Genomic DNA, 19,325 nt, shown 5'->3' with positions numbered 1-19,325 from the left:
CCTCGGCCGCGCGATGTATTTGGTTTTGGGGGCCTCTGGTGAGGTGCGTCGGCATCTCAATCAGCTGCGCCTCTGTCGTCGCCCGGGTTCTGCCGCTCCCCGTCTGCTGTCAGCGAGGTGCCGTCCGGTCAGCGCCCTGGGGACCCATCTACTGGCTCGCCTCATCCCCAGGTGTTACCGACGCTGCCTTCCATTTTGCCCCATGGCGACGCGCCGCCGCCGCCGCCGCCGCCTGTTCTCCCGCCGGCGCCGCCCGCAAAGGACGCTTCGCTGCAACCGCCAAACGCCTCCCTGGGTCACGCGCCGCCGATCGCTTCCCGTGACCAGCTGTCCTCCGCCATGGAACTCTTGCCCGCTCCGGACCACATGGCGTCTTCGCGCGTCGGGTACCCCGACGCAATGGAGGTCGACCCTTCGGCCCCTCCTGTCTCGTTACGGGCGCATACACCGCATGTTGACGTGCACCCTGGACTAGGTTTTCAGGCGTTTCCTAGCTCCCCTCGGACCGAATGGCCGGGTGCGGGTGGCACAGCCTCGCCTGTTGTTAGGCTCCCCACCTCATCGCATACGTCAACATGGGGTCCTCCCCACGGCGGGCGGAAGCCTTATAACACGACCGTTCGCCGATTTGCGAGGGAGGAATGTGGTGTCACCGCCAGACACCACGCTTGCTAGGTGGTAGTTTTAAATCGGCCGCGGTCCATTAGTACATGTCGGACCCGCGTGTCGCCACTGTCAGTGATCGCAGACCGAGCGCCACCACAAGGCAGGTCTCGAGATACGGACTAGCACTCACCCCAGTTGTACGGACGACGTAGCTAGCGATGCACACTGACGAAGCCTCGCTCATTTGCTGAGCAGATAGTTAGAATAGCCTTCAGCTAAGTCAATGGCTACGACCTAGCAAGGCACCATTAGTAGTTTATTGCCTGAATCTACAGAGTCTCAGTTGTATCGTCAATAGCGAGACCTCACGCCATCCTTCGTGTGTTTATAGCGTGCATTGCGGTCCCCTCAAATCACACTGTGTCGGCACTTCTGTCGACACATCAAGTAGCATGTAGATAGAAAAGAAATTCAGTACAAGTAGCTTAGTGTTTTGAAAAAGAAAGAAATAAAAATGATAGAATCCCATTAGTTTCAAAATAAAATCATAGTAGACCGCAAAGTACCGTAATTAGAAATCACGGAGTACGACGAACGATCTCAAAGAATACTCCTTATGAGTACTCTTTGAGAATCGTGTGTAATACCTAAGAAAGAGCCACGCACTGTTACTGTGTTACGAGAGTTGGCCGGAGCAAGTCGTACCTCAGCGTGTGCTCGTACACGTGGGCGCGACGAGATTGTTTTTTTGAACGCTAAAGATTTGCGCTCTACTACGACGCACTAAACTTGTAAGTAAATCAGCAACCTCAAATAGGATATCACGTAGAATACAGATAGTGAAAGATTCGAAAATGTCTTAAATTGAATATTTTTGTAGTGACCTATTTCTGACAATCGATCCCTACAAGTGTACAGTGCTTCATAAACATTCCGTGAAGTGTTAATTTGCGTGCAGTGATATAGTTATTCTTTGACTTAACTTTAGTTAGTTATTCCGTGCTGTTCATGTCAACACGATTCAGTCATGTGTGTAGTGTTCAGTTATTGCTAAATGTATGTGGGAATAAAGGAATTGTTTTCTCCAACACCCACATTTTCAATAAAAGACTGGACATTATCCAAACTTAGAAACTATTTATGATGCACCGATATAGAGACTAATCTTTGAAACTGAATTATGAGAAAATAATTAACTTTCGTAAAGTCAGTTAATGGACTCTGGAACTTGCATAATATCTTGGACTGAAGTATATGTCATTAATTCCACCCAGATAGTAAAAGCTACTTCCTTACGGCAATTTTAGGATGTGAAAATAGTGCAATAAACCAGCATTCAGTGTTATTACTGCTTTAATAACTTCTTTCAATTCATTCAGTATTGTGTACTCAGTAAATAATTGTCTGTGCGACGACATTGATTGTCCAAGGAACGCGGCGTGCATAGGTACTCCCTGCTGAATTAACAAATTATCGCTCTGTTACGAACTGTTAGGCTCTAGTAAACTGAAAAACTTTAGTGGAGATATTGGTGTTGTGCATGTAATGAAACTGTGATTAATACCGGAATAGGAACTGATATATCCCTACGTGTAGCTGTGTTTAAATACGCCGGGGAGCACGTAATTGCTTGACTTGATCGAGACAAATAATACACACTCGGTGGGATTTCAGCGCAGCCCAAATAGATTTTTTATATATAACGTCAATATATACACCTCTACCGCTATTAGCCAGACTGAGACGTTATCCTCTTTTACCAGAGTTTATGAGATGTAAAAGAGGTACCTAACAGTTTCCTTTCTGAACTGACTTATTTCCCTTAGAGACCCCGTCCTAGGCCTAACACTGGAGCTCCCTATGATTAGCAAACATCCCTCTGAGCAAGTCCGGACTGTGCTGGAAGACCAGTTCCTATCCCGCTAGCTGAAGCCGCTGTGGTAAACGTGAAACGTGGTTTCCCAAACGCACATCATTGAAAAGCTGATGTCAGTCAGATGAGGTATCGTGCATTATATTCTTACTTGTGGTGACAGATCATTATTGATCTTTTGCAAAGTTCACTGGTGAAATAACTGAAAGAACCGTCTTAAATGTGAAGCCACTGGATGTCCTTAGTGTCTTCTAAAGCATGTCGTAGAATGTTGTAAACAGAAATGCTTCTTTGAATAACAGAGCTGGTGGGTTAGAATGTGTAGTCATTGCATTGCAATCATTTTACTGGAATATCTATGCAAGGTGCTAGGGACCAGGCTAATTCGAAAATGGTGCGATGTGTTTGTAGGCTTCATTCATCAATGCCTTGCACAATCATGTTCTTTTGTGAATAAAAGTGCCAGATGACTTTGTTCTACAATCTTCCAGTAGCGTTGTTCCGTTACTTCGCGGTGTTCTTTTTAGTGTTGCCAGCCAACGTCAAAAACTACTTAAATTATTCGAAATAAATTCGCTGAATGCGATATCATGTCATCGGCTGTGTTACATATATATATGCCACCACCCATTTGTGACATATGAAAATTTGTGTCGGAACGGTAAGTCTGGGTCTGTCTGGGAAGCACGCATGGATAGCCGAAGTGATTAAAGTCACCGCTCGTGATACTTGGGGAATCCGGTTCGAGTCCAGTCCGGCACAAATTTTCATACGTGTACGTGACACAGCTGATGCCAAGATATTCCCATTCAGGGAATTTATTCCAAATTAATTTCAGACGGCTGTCAATCTTCATTAATGTCTGTTCATCCAGACATGCAAATAAATAAATACTAAAATTTTGAATATACAAAGGATTCTAAAATTTACCTTTCTGGCAACAAAACAATACTTGAAAATCTCATTCAAGCTATAGTCAATTAGTACATTGTAGATAGTGGATACCTGTAATGGAGTCATAGTATTTGCATATTTGGTGATTAATAAACAGTTTTTCAGTCGTTTTGAGTTTTATTTTGTAAGAAATTGTACTTCATTTTCTTCTTCTCTCCTACTTCCTCAAAAATAGTATGAGTTCCTCTCTCCTTTACTCAGATCTTGGGGATGGTCTTGAACACAACTAATTTTTCACGGTTTTTGAATTCCATAAAGAGTGTAGCTATTGATGCTTACAATAACACTGTTTGGCAACGAGGGGACGAAATACTGTGTTGTGTTGACACTGGGAGAAATGTGTATTTATTACTTTCTCCGGTAATTAGATCATATTTTGTTCAGATAACAATGGACATTATTCTCAGATCTGCTGAGTCAATATTTCATTGTTGCTGTTTAATACTTGGGAATTCTCCTAAAGGAGTTGTAGCCTTTTATACCATTAGGGCAAATTAGCTTTCCGAAAATCATTCGTATCGTCAAACTATTGGTGACTGTGTAACGCTTTTTTCTGTCGTGGTAAACTTGAATCTTGCGTATATAACTGCACCTTGTTAGTCAACAAGGCAGACTTCATACGCTTTCTCCTTATTCACAGAGGTATATCGTTGTGGTCCTTTCCTAAGCAATGCTTACAAGGGAACCTCCCCATCGCACCCCCCTCAGATTTAGTTATAAGTTGGCACAGTGCATAGGCCTTGAAAAACTGAACACAGATCAATCGAGAAAACAGGAAGAAGTTGTGTGGAACTATGAAAAAAATAAGCAAAATATACAAACTGAGTAGTCCATGCGAAGATAGGCAACTTAAGGGTTATCTGCGGCCAGGAGCGCCGTGGTCCCGTGGTTAGGGTGTGCAGTTGCGGAACGAGAGGTACTTGGTTCAAGCCTTCCTTCGAGCGTAAAATTCTATTTTTTTTTTTCAGACAATTATCAAAATTCAGGCACTCACACATAATCAAATTCACTCTCCAAAATTCCAGGACATGTTCAGATTTGGTTGGACATATGCAGGATTTAACGGTCTACACACGGAAAAATTTGAAAACGTTAAAAACATGTTTTGACAGAGCACAGGGAAAATTGTGCGACTGTGAAACTGTTGGATTCATTTGTTGCAGTTTATGTGACAAACTCTTATGTTTTCATCACTTTTTTGGGAGTAATTCTAACATCCACAAGAAAACCTGAATCGGGCAATGTAGAAGAATCTTTTTACCCATTCGCCAAGTGTACAAGTTAGGTGGGTCGACAACATATTCCTGTCATGTGACGCACATGCCGTCACCAGTGTCGTATAGAATATATCAGACGTGTTTTCCTGTGGAGGAATCGGTTGACCTATGACCTTGCGATCAAATGTTTTCGGTTCCCATTGGAGAGATACGTCGTTTCGTCTACTAATCGCACGGTTTTGCGGTGCGGTCGCAAAACACAGACACTAAACTTATTACAGTGAACAGAGACGTCAATGAACGAATGGACAGGTCATAATTTTGGGAAAATAAAGAAAAATTTTTCACTTGAGGGAATACTTGAACCAAGGATCTCTCATTTCGCAGCTGCACACGCTAACCACGGGACCACGGCGCTCTAACATTCAGAGTATCCTTGATGTTGCCACCTATCTGCGCATGGACTACTCATTCTGTATATTTTGCTCATTTTTTCATAGTTCCACACAACTTCTTCCTGTTTTCTCGATTGATCTGTGTTCAGTTTTTCAAGGCCTATCCACTGTGCCAACTTATAACTAAATCTGAGGGGGGTGCGATGGGGAGGTTCCCTTGTTAGTAACATTTGGATTATGTGTAGCGCTGTGTCTGATTCTAAATTCAGGTAGTATTGGTGGTGGATGACAGGTTGGTGTTCGCAAAAGATATGTTTTATCAGAAAGGGTTATCATTCAATAGTGTCATTACTGAATATTTAGATAGTACTCTAAAACACTAGAACTAGCCTCTTTACTACCAGTTAATACATGTCCAGAAGACTGACGCTCTGAAACGCTCTTTGTTTCTTTCAAGATACAGGCATTTGTCTTGCAACTACTGAAGTAGTGCTCTCCGTCATTCAAGCTTAAAAATATAGCCTTGAAAATAAAAAAGTTTATTTACAAAAGTAAATTTCTTGATGTAATTATTTGGTACATTTCATGTTATGAATATAAATAGGCAACAAATATAATGTATGTGACAGATGAATTCGAAAAATTCTCTATTAATTTGTTCTAATTATAATTTTAGGACTAGCAACAAAGTTTTCAACAATAGAATGTGAGGACAGATGTCTGGTTTCCCCTGAGGATGAGGTACGGCGGCATTCCTCTGGTCAGCAGTTCCAGCCACGCCATGTACAGAGGTGCGGACACAACTCCCTTCCGTGGAATGGGAAGCGCCCTGAAACACAGTTCGTGATCAGTTGGGAGTTTGTACTTCTGAAGGTTTCTCGTCATAGGACATTCCAAATCGATTAGAGAGCTATCAGTTTCTCCTGGGAAGCTGTCTGGTTTCTATTGGAACATGCAGCATTTGTACTGATATCTAGTGAAATTACGAGGTGTTTTGAAGTTACCAAGCGCTTCCAAATGCTTAAGTCGTTTTAGCAAAACACAGGTAAACAGACCTAATTTCCAGTTGGTCACGCACACATTGACACAGTATTGAATTCTATAAATAACATAAAAAAACTAATTACATATACTGGAATGATAATAGGCTAATGAATTGACATAAATCGTAGTACTGTAATAAACTTAGCGATCTGGAAATGGGATTGGAATTGTTAGAAGTAATAACTCACATTACAACAAAAGTTGACGAGATGGAATATTCCAACAGCAGTTCTCTCAGCCTCATATGTCTGTTCGTTTTTTCCTTTAGAGCGAACAGCTCAGAATCAGTTATGTAAATCCCTTGATTGGCTGCAACAAATATACGTTACATTTACATTAGTCAAAAAAATGAAATGCTTTCAGTGCTTTCAACACCATTGAGGTAATACCAACTAAGATTACTTGGAAAAAGTTACAAATAAATCGTCGCAATTACACGAGTACTAGAACTTTGTCACCAGCAGGGGAGGATGTTGTACGTATGAAATAGTGTACCTTGGAACGCATGTTAATTTTTGGTCGGTACTTCAGTGTAGTGCCTGATTTTGGAAACACGTGAAGGAATGCGCAATACGCCCTAAGCAGGTTCCGACATTTTCTACAATTTTTGTAGTTGTTACACATGACGTTGTGTTTTGTGCAAAAATTATAAATACGAATGACGTTCAATAAGCAATGCGCACATCTTTTTCTCGGCCAGTTTCGACTGAAAAAATGCGGACTTCATTGTGGGGCGTCGTGGGATATTACCGCTTTAGCCCGTATAGTTTCATGAAGTTTGACTGGTGACGGCGCCATCCGTAGCCTTCAAAATGACGTCTGTGACGGAGGGGCGTTACAAGCAGGAGCTGTCATTGAGCATCTTTCGTTGGAAAAGCTGAGTATCGCAGATATTCAAGATGCTACGAAGAGCTGACAATGAACAAAAGCATGACGCGAAGTTGGGCGAGGCGTCTGCTATCATCGCAACATGATCGCGCAAACCTGTCCGATCTCCCTCGTGCCGGCCGGAGGCACACATCTGCGACTCTTGCAATGTTGGAACGAGTGGATACTCTCATTCGAGGTGGTCTCCGGATCGCATCCAAACACCTCCCTGCTCACCTGGGCCTCTCTTTTGGGAGTGCTGACACACTCGTTGGTTCCGACGTCGACCAATAGAGTGGGGTCATGCGAGTAAATAGGCCTTCCCAGTAAGGTGGCGTAAGGCCGTCACATTGAAAGGAGAGCTTGTTGAAAAATGAAGTTCTGTAGCCAAAAGAGTGAAGTATAATACCATTTATTAGAACCGTGAATAAAACCGATCTACTTTCAGAAAAAATATGTTAAATTATTTATTGACAGCCCTCGTATTACGAGCTCAACTTGTTTAGGTATTATATAATATATTGATGCTGTTTGGAATATGTTGTTAATTCTTCAGTTACATGTCTTTGTGGCAAGTAACATTTAATATATTTTTAAAACTAATTATATAACCTGTGGACGGTTAAACCATACTTCGTTAGTGAATACCGTCTTGTACCTTGAAATGAAAGGTGATCTTTTGACAAAGAGCATGTGATATTAGCAAAGCAGCTGAGTTTTATTAATGTCTTAATAATTTAACGTGCCTTGAAAACAGAAATTTGTACTGGTCGCCAACAGCTCCTATTTCAAGACGTGTTTAATTTGTAACAGGTTTTTGATAATACTTCTGCTTGATGTTATTTCATGTACTGGTCATTGGTGTATAGTAGAGTAATAATGTAACACATAGGCTATTAAGTACAGAATTGACAAGATTTTCTCGCTTGCAGCGCTTTTAAATTACAATAGAACACTTGTTCCTAGGCAATTGACCATGCTGTACCATGGAACATGTTTTCACATTTGAAAAAACTTTACTTTTTTAAGTTTAGAAAAAAAACTGCATGAGATAAAAAATGGATGTCATCATTTAAAAATGGAATAAGAAGGTGTATTATTTATAAAATTAAAGTTTGAAATGTGTTCTAAGGATATTTCTAAGTGATTCGGAAAGTTTTTTAGGCACCTATTCAACATGCAGTGACTACTGTAACTAGGAGGGCATAAGGTGAAATAGAGAACATGCTGGTACAAATACATTAAGAGGAAAATTCTTACCCAAAAAGAAAAAAAACATCCAGTTTAGTGCAGATGTGGTTGGCTACGAATTTTAACTATTAAAGTAACTTGCATTTCACAGCTGTACTCGGTACGAAAACAAAATGTACCCTAACTCGCAGACTTTCTTCAACAATCCATAGGGATTTTTGGGGTGCATGAATTGATCTGCAAATATTTTTATAATATCATGTTCAATTAGTGAAATCGAACTTTCGTTGTAGCCGTTATTACAGGAATGTTGTTATACTTCGGAAACATTCAATTTCAATGAAATAATAACAGATATTCTTATTTGGTTGACTGTACAGTTTAACAAGTTACATTTTACTCTGCCAATTTGTACGACGTATTGTAATGATGATCTATAAGATATGTAGAATAATATTTATTTAAATATGATTACGTGTTAAATAATGACATGTCACCTTACATAATAGTAAATAAAGGAACTGTGTAAGTCAGTGGTCCCCACACTGGGGATAGTTACGATCTGAGGGGTAAAACGTAGTTTTCTGAGGGGTCAAAACAAAAGGGTTCGATTTTGTTTCGATTACGAAACAACGCTATTTTTAAAAGAACATTACTATTATCAATATCTTATAAGAGTAATGACTATTACATAAATTGCCAATAATTTTTTTTACATATTCTAGCATTAACGCGTGACACAATGTGGTGGAGGTTACAGTTTGTGAAACGAATGAGTGAACAACAGCTTCCTCATATTGTTCAACCAATACACACATACTTTGTACTTTTTACCATGCATCTATAGCAGTAAAATTGGGACATATACCTCACATATACTAGAATTGTTCTTGAAAATGCGTTCTCCAACTTCCTGCAATGGATCATAAATTTCTTCATTATTCACTTCACAGCAGACAAATGACATCGACAGCACAGTACCATAGTAGCTATGTAATGGCTGCTGCACTGCTGTCTGGCCTACGCAACATTACTATTATTAGTGGCAGTGGTCAGACAAAAAACACTGACAGCCTGAAGGCTTCCAATTACTGAAAGTTCAGAAGTAAGCAGACCCGAAATCAAGGGATTTGCAAAAGTAACGCACAGTGCACACTTTTAACGTGGTTGATTTAAATGTGAGTACAAGGTGTTAATAAGCATCTGTAGTTAGGAAGAGGACTAATATAGAGGAATCAGGTTATCAGGTTATGTAACAAGTGTCTACCATCAATGTGGATAGTTAACCTTCTTTTCTAAGAACAAGTTGTAGGTAGCACGCACAAAGCACCGAGAATTGCTGCGTTACTCTGTAAACACAGGTTGTTCGAAATAAGCAGTAGTCATTGCCTCATTAGTACAGGTTTTAATAAAAAAACCTAAAAAACTAAATACTCTGTCATTCAATTTCGTCAATTTACAGGTTAAAGTGTTCAAAGAAAATTATTTTTAATTCTAAAATTTACTTAGGAACTGAAGTTGATGATTGTGAGTTGGGGGGGGGGGGGGAGGGGGATTATGATGGGTTGGGGTGTACGAGCTAATACCTCATTGCATTCAGGGGTAAAGGCCTCGTGTAACTTATTGTTTTTCGCTACGTGAACAACAAATTTCATAACAACATTTTTCCATAGAATACGAGTTAACCACGGCACACTTTTTCAGATTGCTTACAAATTTAATGTTTCCGTCTGCCAGATCTTTTATCATTAAGCAACTGATGAAAGACTTTGGAAGCAGCATCATTCACTCTTTTATTGCTTGACTGCCGTCTTTTCCTAATAATGTAATTATTGACACCATTATTCCTCGTGACCTGTAATGCATTTTTCACTATAAATTTTATGCATATATACAGCTATAATGCCTAATTCCCTCAACGATTCCCTTCAAGATGATCGGGAGTGCACACATTATCATCATCATCATCGTCATCATCACCAAACCATCATACAAGGATCATCGGCTGTGAAAACCACGCATTACCTGAAGTTGCCATCTATGTCAATTTAAAACTTTCCTTTTAACACTGTCCTTCAATGTCCAGCTCGTTTGAATCTTTTAAAAACTCGTGAGGGCAGTCCCTCCGTTATAGCTCTTGGCATAGCGCACCCGTTACTCATATCTCATGGCTAACTCAGTTGATTAGGGGCTCCTGAACATATTTGTGATCCTCTGACATTCTGCCATGCCACATTTACCTCCATTTTCCCGCTGTCTCCACTCTTTCCCATCTTTGATTGGACCCAGTATTCATGTGATCATCTTTCTTTCAAAGAAGTCAGGATTGTCTCTATCTGCTTTCCTGAACTCCCATATTTCTGCGCTATTGATACCAATAGGTCTAATGGTGGAGTTACATATCTCGATATTAATCTCACAGGAGATGGCGTTCGGTCCCATGTATTTGGCACGGCGTATCAAAGTAAATAGTTCACTTACTAATTTTGTTTCAGTGTGATACTTTGAATGACAAAAGGTAAAAGTGGCTTAAATGAATTGTTAAATAAGCTCCAAATCGTGTATTTTTATTTAAATGTAAAACATCTGAAATAACTATACCAGATTTAAAAAAAAATTTTTTTTCTTAGTTGCTAATGGTTGGTTACTATGAATATGCAATATATGCGTAGTAGATGTATTTTTTGAGGAACCTGCTCATAATGATGGACTCACAGAACCATAAACTCATAGTTTATTTATCTTTTTAATTAGACTCTAGAGAGTTTCTTTAAAATGTTAGAGTAGTATCCTTTGTGTTGTGATATTGTAAAATTACAACCAGAAGCTCTTACCGTTGGAAGAGTTCTCTCCATTGCTGCTGTTAATTCGGAATTTCTCGATCAGAGATTCAAATTCCAATCTTGTTTTTTCTTGTGCTTGCTGAGTGATGTTCGGTATCACGACCACATCGCTGTAGTCGATTCGGAATTTTGACAGGAGCGCAGCTAAACTGTGACAGAACATTTTAATTATAAAGTTTTTGTATTAGAATGATAAGTGCACGTTAAATGTATATGTTTAAGTTCTACATACAACAGGTCATTTGCATTCAACACTTGATTCAGGATATATAAGATCATTTTATGGATGTTTTATTATTCCCTAATTATCCGTATGACGCTAAAAGGATCGTACCGATATGTCCACAGACAAATGACTTGTTTGAAGCAGAACGTTTGACCAGTAGAACCTAGTACTGGACTGTGAATGTTGATCAGAAATGAAAACATACGATGTGGCCCAATAAAGCTAACAGACTCCCTAGTGTTTTCGATATACATGAACATTTTATCAGATGGGGTCAGCGGAACTATCGAGTTGTTCGTGCCTCCAGAAAAGTGTTCCATCTTCGGACGATCGTAAAGAAAGACTTGGGCAAAATTTCCAGTTTCTGTAACGAATGGCAGATATCTTAAAATGTGAGTAAATGCAAGACAAGAAACAGAAAGAACCCGACTACTAAGAAACAGAGAATGTGAAGCAGATGACATTTCCTCTGGGTTTCAGGGTTATTGACATTCTTGGCAGAACCATCTATGGGAAAACTATTCAATATAATGCGAATTATATATGCAACAGGCGAAGTACCCTTAGAATCGAAGAAGAATGTTCGTGTTGTTGTGGCCTTCCGTCCAAGTCCGCAGCTCGTGGTCGTGTGGAAGCGTTCTCGCTTCCCGCGCCCGGGTTCCCGGGTTCGATTCCCGGCGGGGTCAGGGATTTTCTCTGCCTCGTGATGACTGGGTGTTGTGTGATGTCCTTAGGTTAGTTAGGTTTAAGTAGTTCTAAGTTCTAGGGGACTGATGACCATAGATGTTAAGTCCCATAGTGCTCAGAACCATTTGAACCTTCCGTCCAAGAAGTTTTTTTGACGCAGCTCTCCACATTACTACATATCATTTTAACCATTTTAATTCCCCCACCCCACGCACACACACACACACACACACACACACACACACACACACACACACACACACACACACACACACACCACACACACACGCTTCCCTCCAAAACTAAACTGAGGATTCCTCTATGTCTCAGAATGTGTCCTATCAACCGATCCCTTCTTTTAGTCAAGTTAAGCCACAAATTTTTTTCTCCCTAATTTTATTCAGTACTTTCTCATTAGTTACGGGATATACACATCTAATCTTCAGTCCTCTATTGCATAACATTTCAAAAGCTTCCATTTTCTTCTTGCCTTAACTGCTTGTCGTACGCTTTTCACTTCCGTTCATGGCTACACTCCCGATAAATAGCTTTAGAGAAGATTGCCTAATAATTATAGTTGCATGGAATGTTAACAGAATTCTCTGCTTCAGCAACGCTTTTCTTATCATTGTCAGTCTACATTTTATATCCTCTCTACCTCGAACGTCATCAGTTATTTTACTGCCCAACTAGCAAAACTCATCTATTACTTTTAGTGTCTCATGTCGTAACCTAAATCCCTCAGCATCGCATTATTTAATTAGATTCATCCCATTCCGCTAGTTTTGCTTTTATGTATGTCCGTCTTACATTCGTCTTTCAGAACACTTTCCATTTCGTCCAACTGCTCTTCCGTCTTTCGTTGTCTCTAACAGCTAACCTCAAAGTTTTTATTACGCCTCTTTGCACTTTAATTCCTTCCTCAAATTTTTCTTTCGTTTCCTTTACTTATTGCTTAATGTATAGATCGAAAGACTTTGGGGATAGGCTATAACGCTGTCTCATTCCTTCACAACCACTGCTTCCCTTTCACGCCCTTAGACTCTTATAGCTGCCGTCTTCTTTCTGTTGCACATAACATTTTCGTCACTGTATTTCACCCACGCTGCTTTCTTAACTTCAAAGAATGCATTCCGCTCAACATCATCAAAAGCTTTCTCCAAGTCTACAAATGCTGTAAACATAGGTTTGCCTAAGATAAGTCGTAGTATCAGTATTGCCTCATGCGTTTCTACTTTGCTCCCTAACTCTAACCGATATTCCCCAAGATCGGCTTCTACCGGTTATAATTCCATTCTTCTGTAAACAATTTGTGTTAGTATTTTGCAACCAAGTCTTATTCACGTAGTGTTTGATAATATTCACACCTGTCAGCAACAGCCTTCTTCAGAATTGGAATTATTACCTTCTTCTTGAAGTCTGAGAGTATTTCGCGCTGTCACATGCGTCTTCCATACTAGGTGGAATACCTTCGTCAAGGCTGACTCTACCAAGAATATCAGTTGTTCTGACTGAATGTTGTCTACTTCCGAGAGCTTGTTTCCACTTAGGCCTTGCAGTGCTCTTTCAAATTCTTCTAGCAATATCATATCTGCCATTCCATCTTCACCTACTTCCTCTGTCCTTCCCATAACATTGCCTTCATTTTCCTGGTATAGCCCCTCTATATATTTCTTCCATCTTTCCACTTTCCTTTCTTCTTTAGTACCGAATTTCCATCTGAGCTGTTGGTATTCATACTGTTGCTTCTCTTTCCTTCAAATGTCTAATTTTGTCTTCTTGTAGGCGGTATCCATCTTTCCCCTAGTTACAAATACTTCTATAGAGAAGCATTTGTTGTTTAGCTATTCCTGCTTACCCATTTTACACTTCCTCTTGGTCTCACTTTTTAGATGTTTGTATTCCCTTTCGTCTGTTTCATTTGCTCCACATCTATATTTTCTCCTTTCAAATATTAAATTCAGTATCTCGTGTGATATCCAAGGCTTTCTATTACGCCTTTTCAGAAAAATACAATAATTTCTATTCCAAAGAAGGCAGGTGCTGATAGACGCAAATATTACCAAATTATCAGTTTAATTAAGTCATGGTTGCGAAATACTGATTCGAATTATTTATAGAAGTTCGGGAAATTTATAGAAGCCTACGTCGAGGAAGATTAATTCGGTTTTCGGAGAAATGTAGATACACAAGAGGCAATACTTATCCTACGACGTATCTTAGAAGATATACTAAATTAAGCCCAAAATACCTCAATAGCATTTGTGGGTTTAGTATAGGCTTTTGAAAATGTTAACTGTAATATACCCTTAGAAATTCTGATGGTGACAGGTATAAAATAAAGAGGGCAAAATGTTGTCTACATTGTGCAGTTCAGTTACCGTCATGTGACCACCTGTCAAAACAACGAGTAATCAACCTTTGCAACGCGGACCGCTGCGAGAAATGTAGGAAGAGAGTTACGGTCTCTGGAAGGTACCGACAGGAATATGGAGCCGTGCCGATTGCAGTACCGTGGCCAGCTGCTGTAGATTTCTCGGTTGAGGATCCATGGAACAAGCAGGCTGATCGAGGTGAACCCACAGATTCTCCATTCAATTTAAATCCGGGGAGTTTGGCGACAAGAGGACTGCGGTAAACTCATCCTGGTGCTCTTCGGACCACGCACGTACTATGCGAACTGGGTGACAAGGTGCATTGTCGAGAAAAAACAATCTGCATGCACGGTTGGACATAGTCCCCAAGCATAGAAGTATACTTGTGATGATCCTTTGTACCTTCCACCCAAGGAATGCCATGATAACATTCCACAGACTAAAATGTATGCAGAGTGTTTCCTTTCAGACGTTTCACCCCGTACACGCTAGCGGTTATCTCTACGATGGAAAGCTTTCGACACCGTTCCTCACAAGCGACTTCTAATCAAGCTGCGGGCCTATGGGGTATCGTCTCAGTTGTGCGACTGGATTCGTTATTTCCTGTCAGGAAGGTCGCAGTTCGTAGTAATAGACGGCAAATCATCGAGTAAAACTGAAGTGATATCAGGTGTTCCCCAGGGAAGCGTCCTGGGACCTCTGCTGTTCCTGATCTATATAAATGACTTGGGTGACAATCTGAGCAGTTCTCTTAGGTTGTTCGCAGATGATGCTGTAATTTACCGTCTAGTAAGGTCATCCGAAGACCAGTATCAGTTGCAAAGCGATTTAGAAAAGATTGCTGTATGGTGTGGCAGGTGGCAGTTGACGCTAAATAACAAAAAGTGTGAGGTGATCCACATGAGTTCCAAAAGAAATCCGTTGGAATTCGATTACTCTATAAATAGTACAATTCTCAAGGCTGTCAATTCAACTAAGTACCTGGGTGTTAAAATTACGTACAACTTCAGTTGGGGAGACCACATAGATAATATTGTGAGGAAGGCGAGCCAAAGGTTGCGTTTCACTGGCAGGACACTTAGAAGATGCAACAAGTCCACTAAAGAGACAGCTTACACTACACTCGTTCGTCCTCTGTTAGAATATTGCTGCGCGGTGTGCGATCCTTACCAGGTGGGACTGACGGAGGACATCGAAAGGGTGCAAAAAAGGAGAGCTCGTTTTGTATTATCACGTAATAGGGGAGAGAGTGTGTCAGATATGATACGCGAGTTGGGATGGGAGTCATTAAAGCAAAGACGTTTTTCGTCGCGGCGAGATCTATTTACGAAATTTCAGTCACCAACTTTCTCTTCCGAATGCGAAAATATTTTGTTGAGCCCAACCTACATAGGTAGGAATGATCATCAAAATAAAATAAGAGAAATCAGAGCTCGAACAGAAAGGTTTAGGTGTTCGTTTTTCCCGCGCGCTGTTCGGGAGTGGAATGGTAGAGAGATAGTATGATTGTGGTTCGATGAACCCTCTGCCGAGCACTTAAATGTGAATTGCAGAGTAGTCATGTAGATGTAGATGTAGATGTAACGTGTTTCATCTGAAAAGGCCACCTATTGCCACTCAGTGGACGTTCACGTGCGGTATTTAGGTGCAATCTCCATCCTGTGTCACTGATTAACGGTAGTCAGCATGGGTGCATGAACCGATCGCCTGCTGCGGACGCCCTTTCGCAACAACGTTCGCTGAACGGTTCTTGAGAGACACTGTTGGTAGCCCTTGTTTTATCTGGGCGGTCAGTTGCTCAACAGTTACACATCGCCCGTACCCCATCTCCGCAACCGTTGTTCAGCTCTGTTATCTATGACCGCGGTGGTATACCACAGTTGTCACAGCGCCGGTTGTGGATAGAGCCATTTTGCCGTGCGCGATTTACTTTAACCACGGCGGCACGCAAACTGTTTATAAACTTAGCTGTTTCGGAAATACTTTCACCCTTGGCTCGAAAGCCAATGACCACGCAGTTCCGCAGCGTGCCATCGTCTGCAGTGTTTTCCGCGTCCCCTTGGGCACGCTTTATATACCGTCCACTGCTAATGCTCCCACCAGTCGTCTGTGAGTGATTATTGATGTCGAACATAGGAGATGCTCACATTAAGACGACTGGGCCGAGTATGGCTTGTATAGAAATCAGACACCAGTTATATGAGTCTAGGGATAAGAAAGTGAAAGAAACTGGCCAGGTGCGAGTAGGGTTCACACACTGAGGGTTGCGTAGAAACTTAATTATGTATAAAAAGAGTTCATCCATTCGTGGAATCGATAAATTGTTCAAATGGCTCTAAGCACTATGGGACGTAACATCTGAGGTCATTAGTCCCCTAGACATAGAACTACTTAAACCTAACTAACCTAAGGACATCACACACATCCACGCCTGAGGCAGGATTCGAACCTGCGACCGTAGCAACAGCGCAGCCCCAAGAACCGCTCGGCCACAGCGGCCGGCCGTCGAATCGAGAATCTCGACCATTTTGCCTGTTACCGATACTGATACTGGCAAGATATCGGTCCCAAGATTCCAAGATTTTCGAGAATGTTTTAATTTTAGTAATATAAATGTAAATCAGACTAAGAGCAGCCGACCAGTTGCAAAGGATAAAGTAATCTTTACCTAGGTTTCAATAGATATAAATCTATCTTCTTCAGAAGACGGCAGTATTATAACAACATGAAGTGATATGTCCTTATCGTTTAGGCAAACATCTGCATAGTTACATTAATCATGTAAAATATAGCCCTGAAAACAGGGTTTGTCAGACAAATAAAATAGGTACATAGAACTTCTATGTACCTATTTTATTTGTCTGACAAACTCTGTTTTCAGGGCTATATTTCACATGATTAATGTAACTATGCAGATGTTTGCCTAAACGATAAGGACATATCACTTCATGTTGTTATAATACTGCCGTCTTCTGAAGAAGATAGATTTATATCTATTGAAACCTAGGTAAAGATTACTTTATCCTTTGCAACTGGTCGGCTGCTCTTAGTCTGATTTACGTGGAACCGTTGCTGTAGCGCAGCTATGTTTAAAGTAATATAAATGTGTTGACCTGAATAGTCTCTTTCAAATTCTGAAGGTGGCAGGGGTCAAATACAGGGAAAGAAAGGCTATTTACAATTTGTACAGAAACCATATGGCAGTTATAAGAGCCGAGGGGCATGAAAGGGAAGCAGTGGTTGGGAAGGGAGTGAGAAAGGCTTGTAGCCTATCCCCCGATGTTATTCAATCTGTATACTGAGCAAGCAGTAAAGGAAACAGAAGAAAAATTTGGAGTAGGAATTAAAATCCATGAAGAAGAGACGAGAACTTTCAGGTTTGCCGATGACATTGTAATTCTGTCAGAGGCAGCAAAGGACCTGGAAGAGTAGTTGAACGGAATGGACAGTGTCTTGGAAGGAGGATATAAAATGAACATCAACAAAAGCAAAACGAGGATAATGGAATGTAGTCGAATTAAATGAGGTGATGATGAGAGAATAAGATTAGGAAATGAGACACTGAAAGTAGTAGATGAGTTTTGTTATTTTGGGAGCAAAATAACTGATGATGGCAGAAGTAGAGAGGATATAAAATGTAGACTGGAAATGGCAAGGAAAGAGTTTCTGAAGAAAAGAAATTTGTTGACATCAAGTATAGATTTAAGTATACTGAAGATTAGATGGGTAGATCACGTAACTAATGAGGAGGTTCTGAGTAGAATTGGGGAGAAGAGGAATTTGTGGCACAACTTGAGTAGAAGAAAGGATCGGTTCGTAGGACACCTTCTGAGGCATCAAGGAATCACCAACTTAGTACTGGAGGGCAGTGAGGAGGCTAAAAATCGTAGAGGGAAACCAAGAAATGAATACACTAAGCAGATACAGAAGGACGTAGGTTGCAGCAGTGACTTGGAGACGAAGTTTGCACAGGATAGAGTAGCATGGAGAGCTTTATCAAACCAATCTCTGGACTGAAGACAACAACAACAACAACAATATAAATGTGCCATAAGTCATGAAGGGAGCAGGCGACCATTATTATAAGAACCAGTAGTTCTGAATTCAGGCTGACTGACGCGTTACGGTAACAGTCAGACATCAGAGGAGGAATGACTTTATTGCTCATACGACGCGTTTCGGAATTGATCCATCATCAGATATCCACGTGCGATTACTGCACATGCAGTTCCAGACAGCAACAGTAGGGAAAAAGGCACGAGTGTGATGTCCTCTAAGGGTCTGGAGGAAATGATTACAAAATTCGAAAAAAAAGGTTCTTTTAAAGTGCATCGTGGCAGAGGGAGTAAAGCAGTTGATCCGACGTCTGTCGAAGATGTGGCCACAGCACTGTATTAGGGGTCAAGCGGTGCTGTGGAAACATGCAGTGCATAGGGAACTGCTCGAACGTTGGAGATGCCTGCAATCACGGTGCATAAAATCCAACGAAACGTCCTGCATTGCTATCCGTACAGAAGCACCCATGTTCAGGAGTTGCTTCCTGCCGACCTACCAGCGAGACAAAAGTTGTCTCTGGAATTTCTCGTTCGCGTGAAAGTGGACAATTAATAGCCATGGAACATTTTGTAGACAGACGAAGGCAATTTCCATCCCCAAGGACATGTAATACGCGGAACTGTAGAACATGGCAACGGAGAATCCGCACGTACATCAACCGGCACTATTTCATTCTGCAAAGAGGACTGTGTAGTGGGGATGGACAACATCGGTTGTATTAGGGCCGCATTTTTTCGAGGAGATGAGTCCTGCAGGCCCTTTTACGTGTACTGTCAGTGGTAAACGCTGTAAGAGTCTTTTGCGCACCAAGAATTCCACCCCTTTAACAGTATGCATGTGTGGATAGGATCTTTTTTTTTATAAAAGATGGTGCTCCTCCGCACATTGCATAGCCAGTGAAGCGGCTGTTACAGAGGCATTTCGGAAATGCTAGAACTATCAACCGTCATTTCTCTACACTCTGGCCACCTGATCTTAATCTGTGTGACTT

The 19,325-nt window shown here is 41.0% G+C and overlaps 1 protein-coding gene across 1 annotated transcript in view; it reads right to left on the bottom strand.

The window, feature by feature from the left end:
• Positions 1-5,563: 5,563 nt before the first annotated feature.
• LOC126412633 (bumetanide-sensitive sodium-(potassium)-chloride cotransporter-like) overlaps positions 5,564-19,325 on the bottom strand; it is a 594,798-nt gene continuing 581,036 nt past the window's right edge. Inside the window, exons 18-20 of the mRNA XM_050082310.1 lie at positions 10,982-11,139; positions 6,278-6,398; positions 5,564-5,874 (exon numbers count right to left, since the gene is read on the bottom strand). Coding sequence (XP_049938267.1) covers positions 5,739-5,874; positions 6,278-6,398; positions 10,982-11,139 — 415 coding nt within the window. The 3' untranslated portion in view covers positions 5,564-5,738. The remainder of the gene's footprint in view (positions 5,875-6,277; positions 6,399-10,981; positions 11,140-19,325) is intronic.

This window comes from Schistocerca serialis, chromosome 7, assembly GCF_023864345.2.
Source record: "Schistocerca serialis cubense isolate TAMUIC-IGC-003099 chromosome 7, iqSchSeri2.2, whole genome shotgun sequence".
In the NCBI taxonomy this organism is placed as follows: Eukaryota; Metazoa; Arthropoda; class Insecta; order Orthoptera; family Acrididae; genus Schistocerca; species Schistocerca serialis.
Note: the sequence above shows the minus strand (reverse complement) of the source record. Positions and strands in the feature narration are given on the sequence as shown.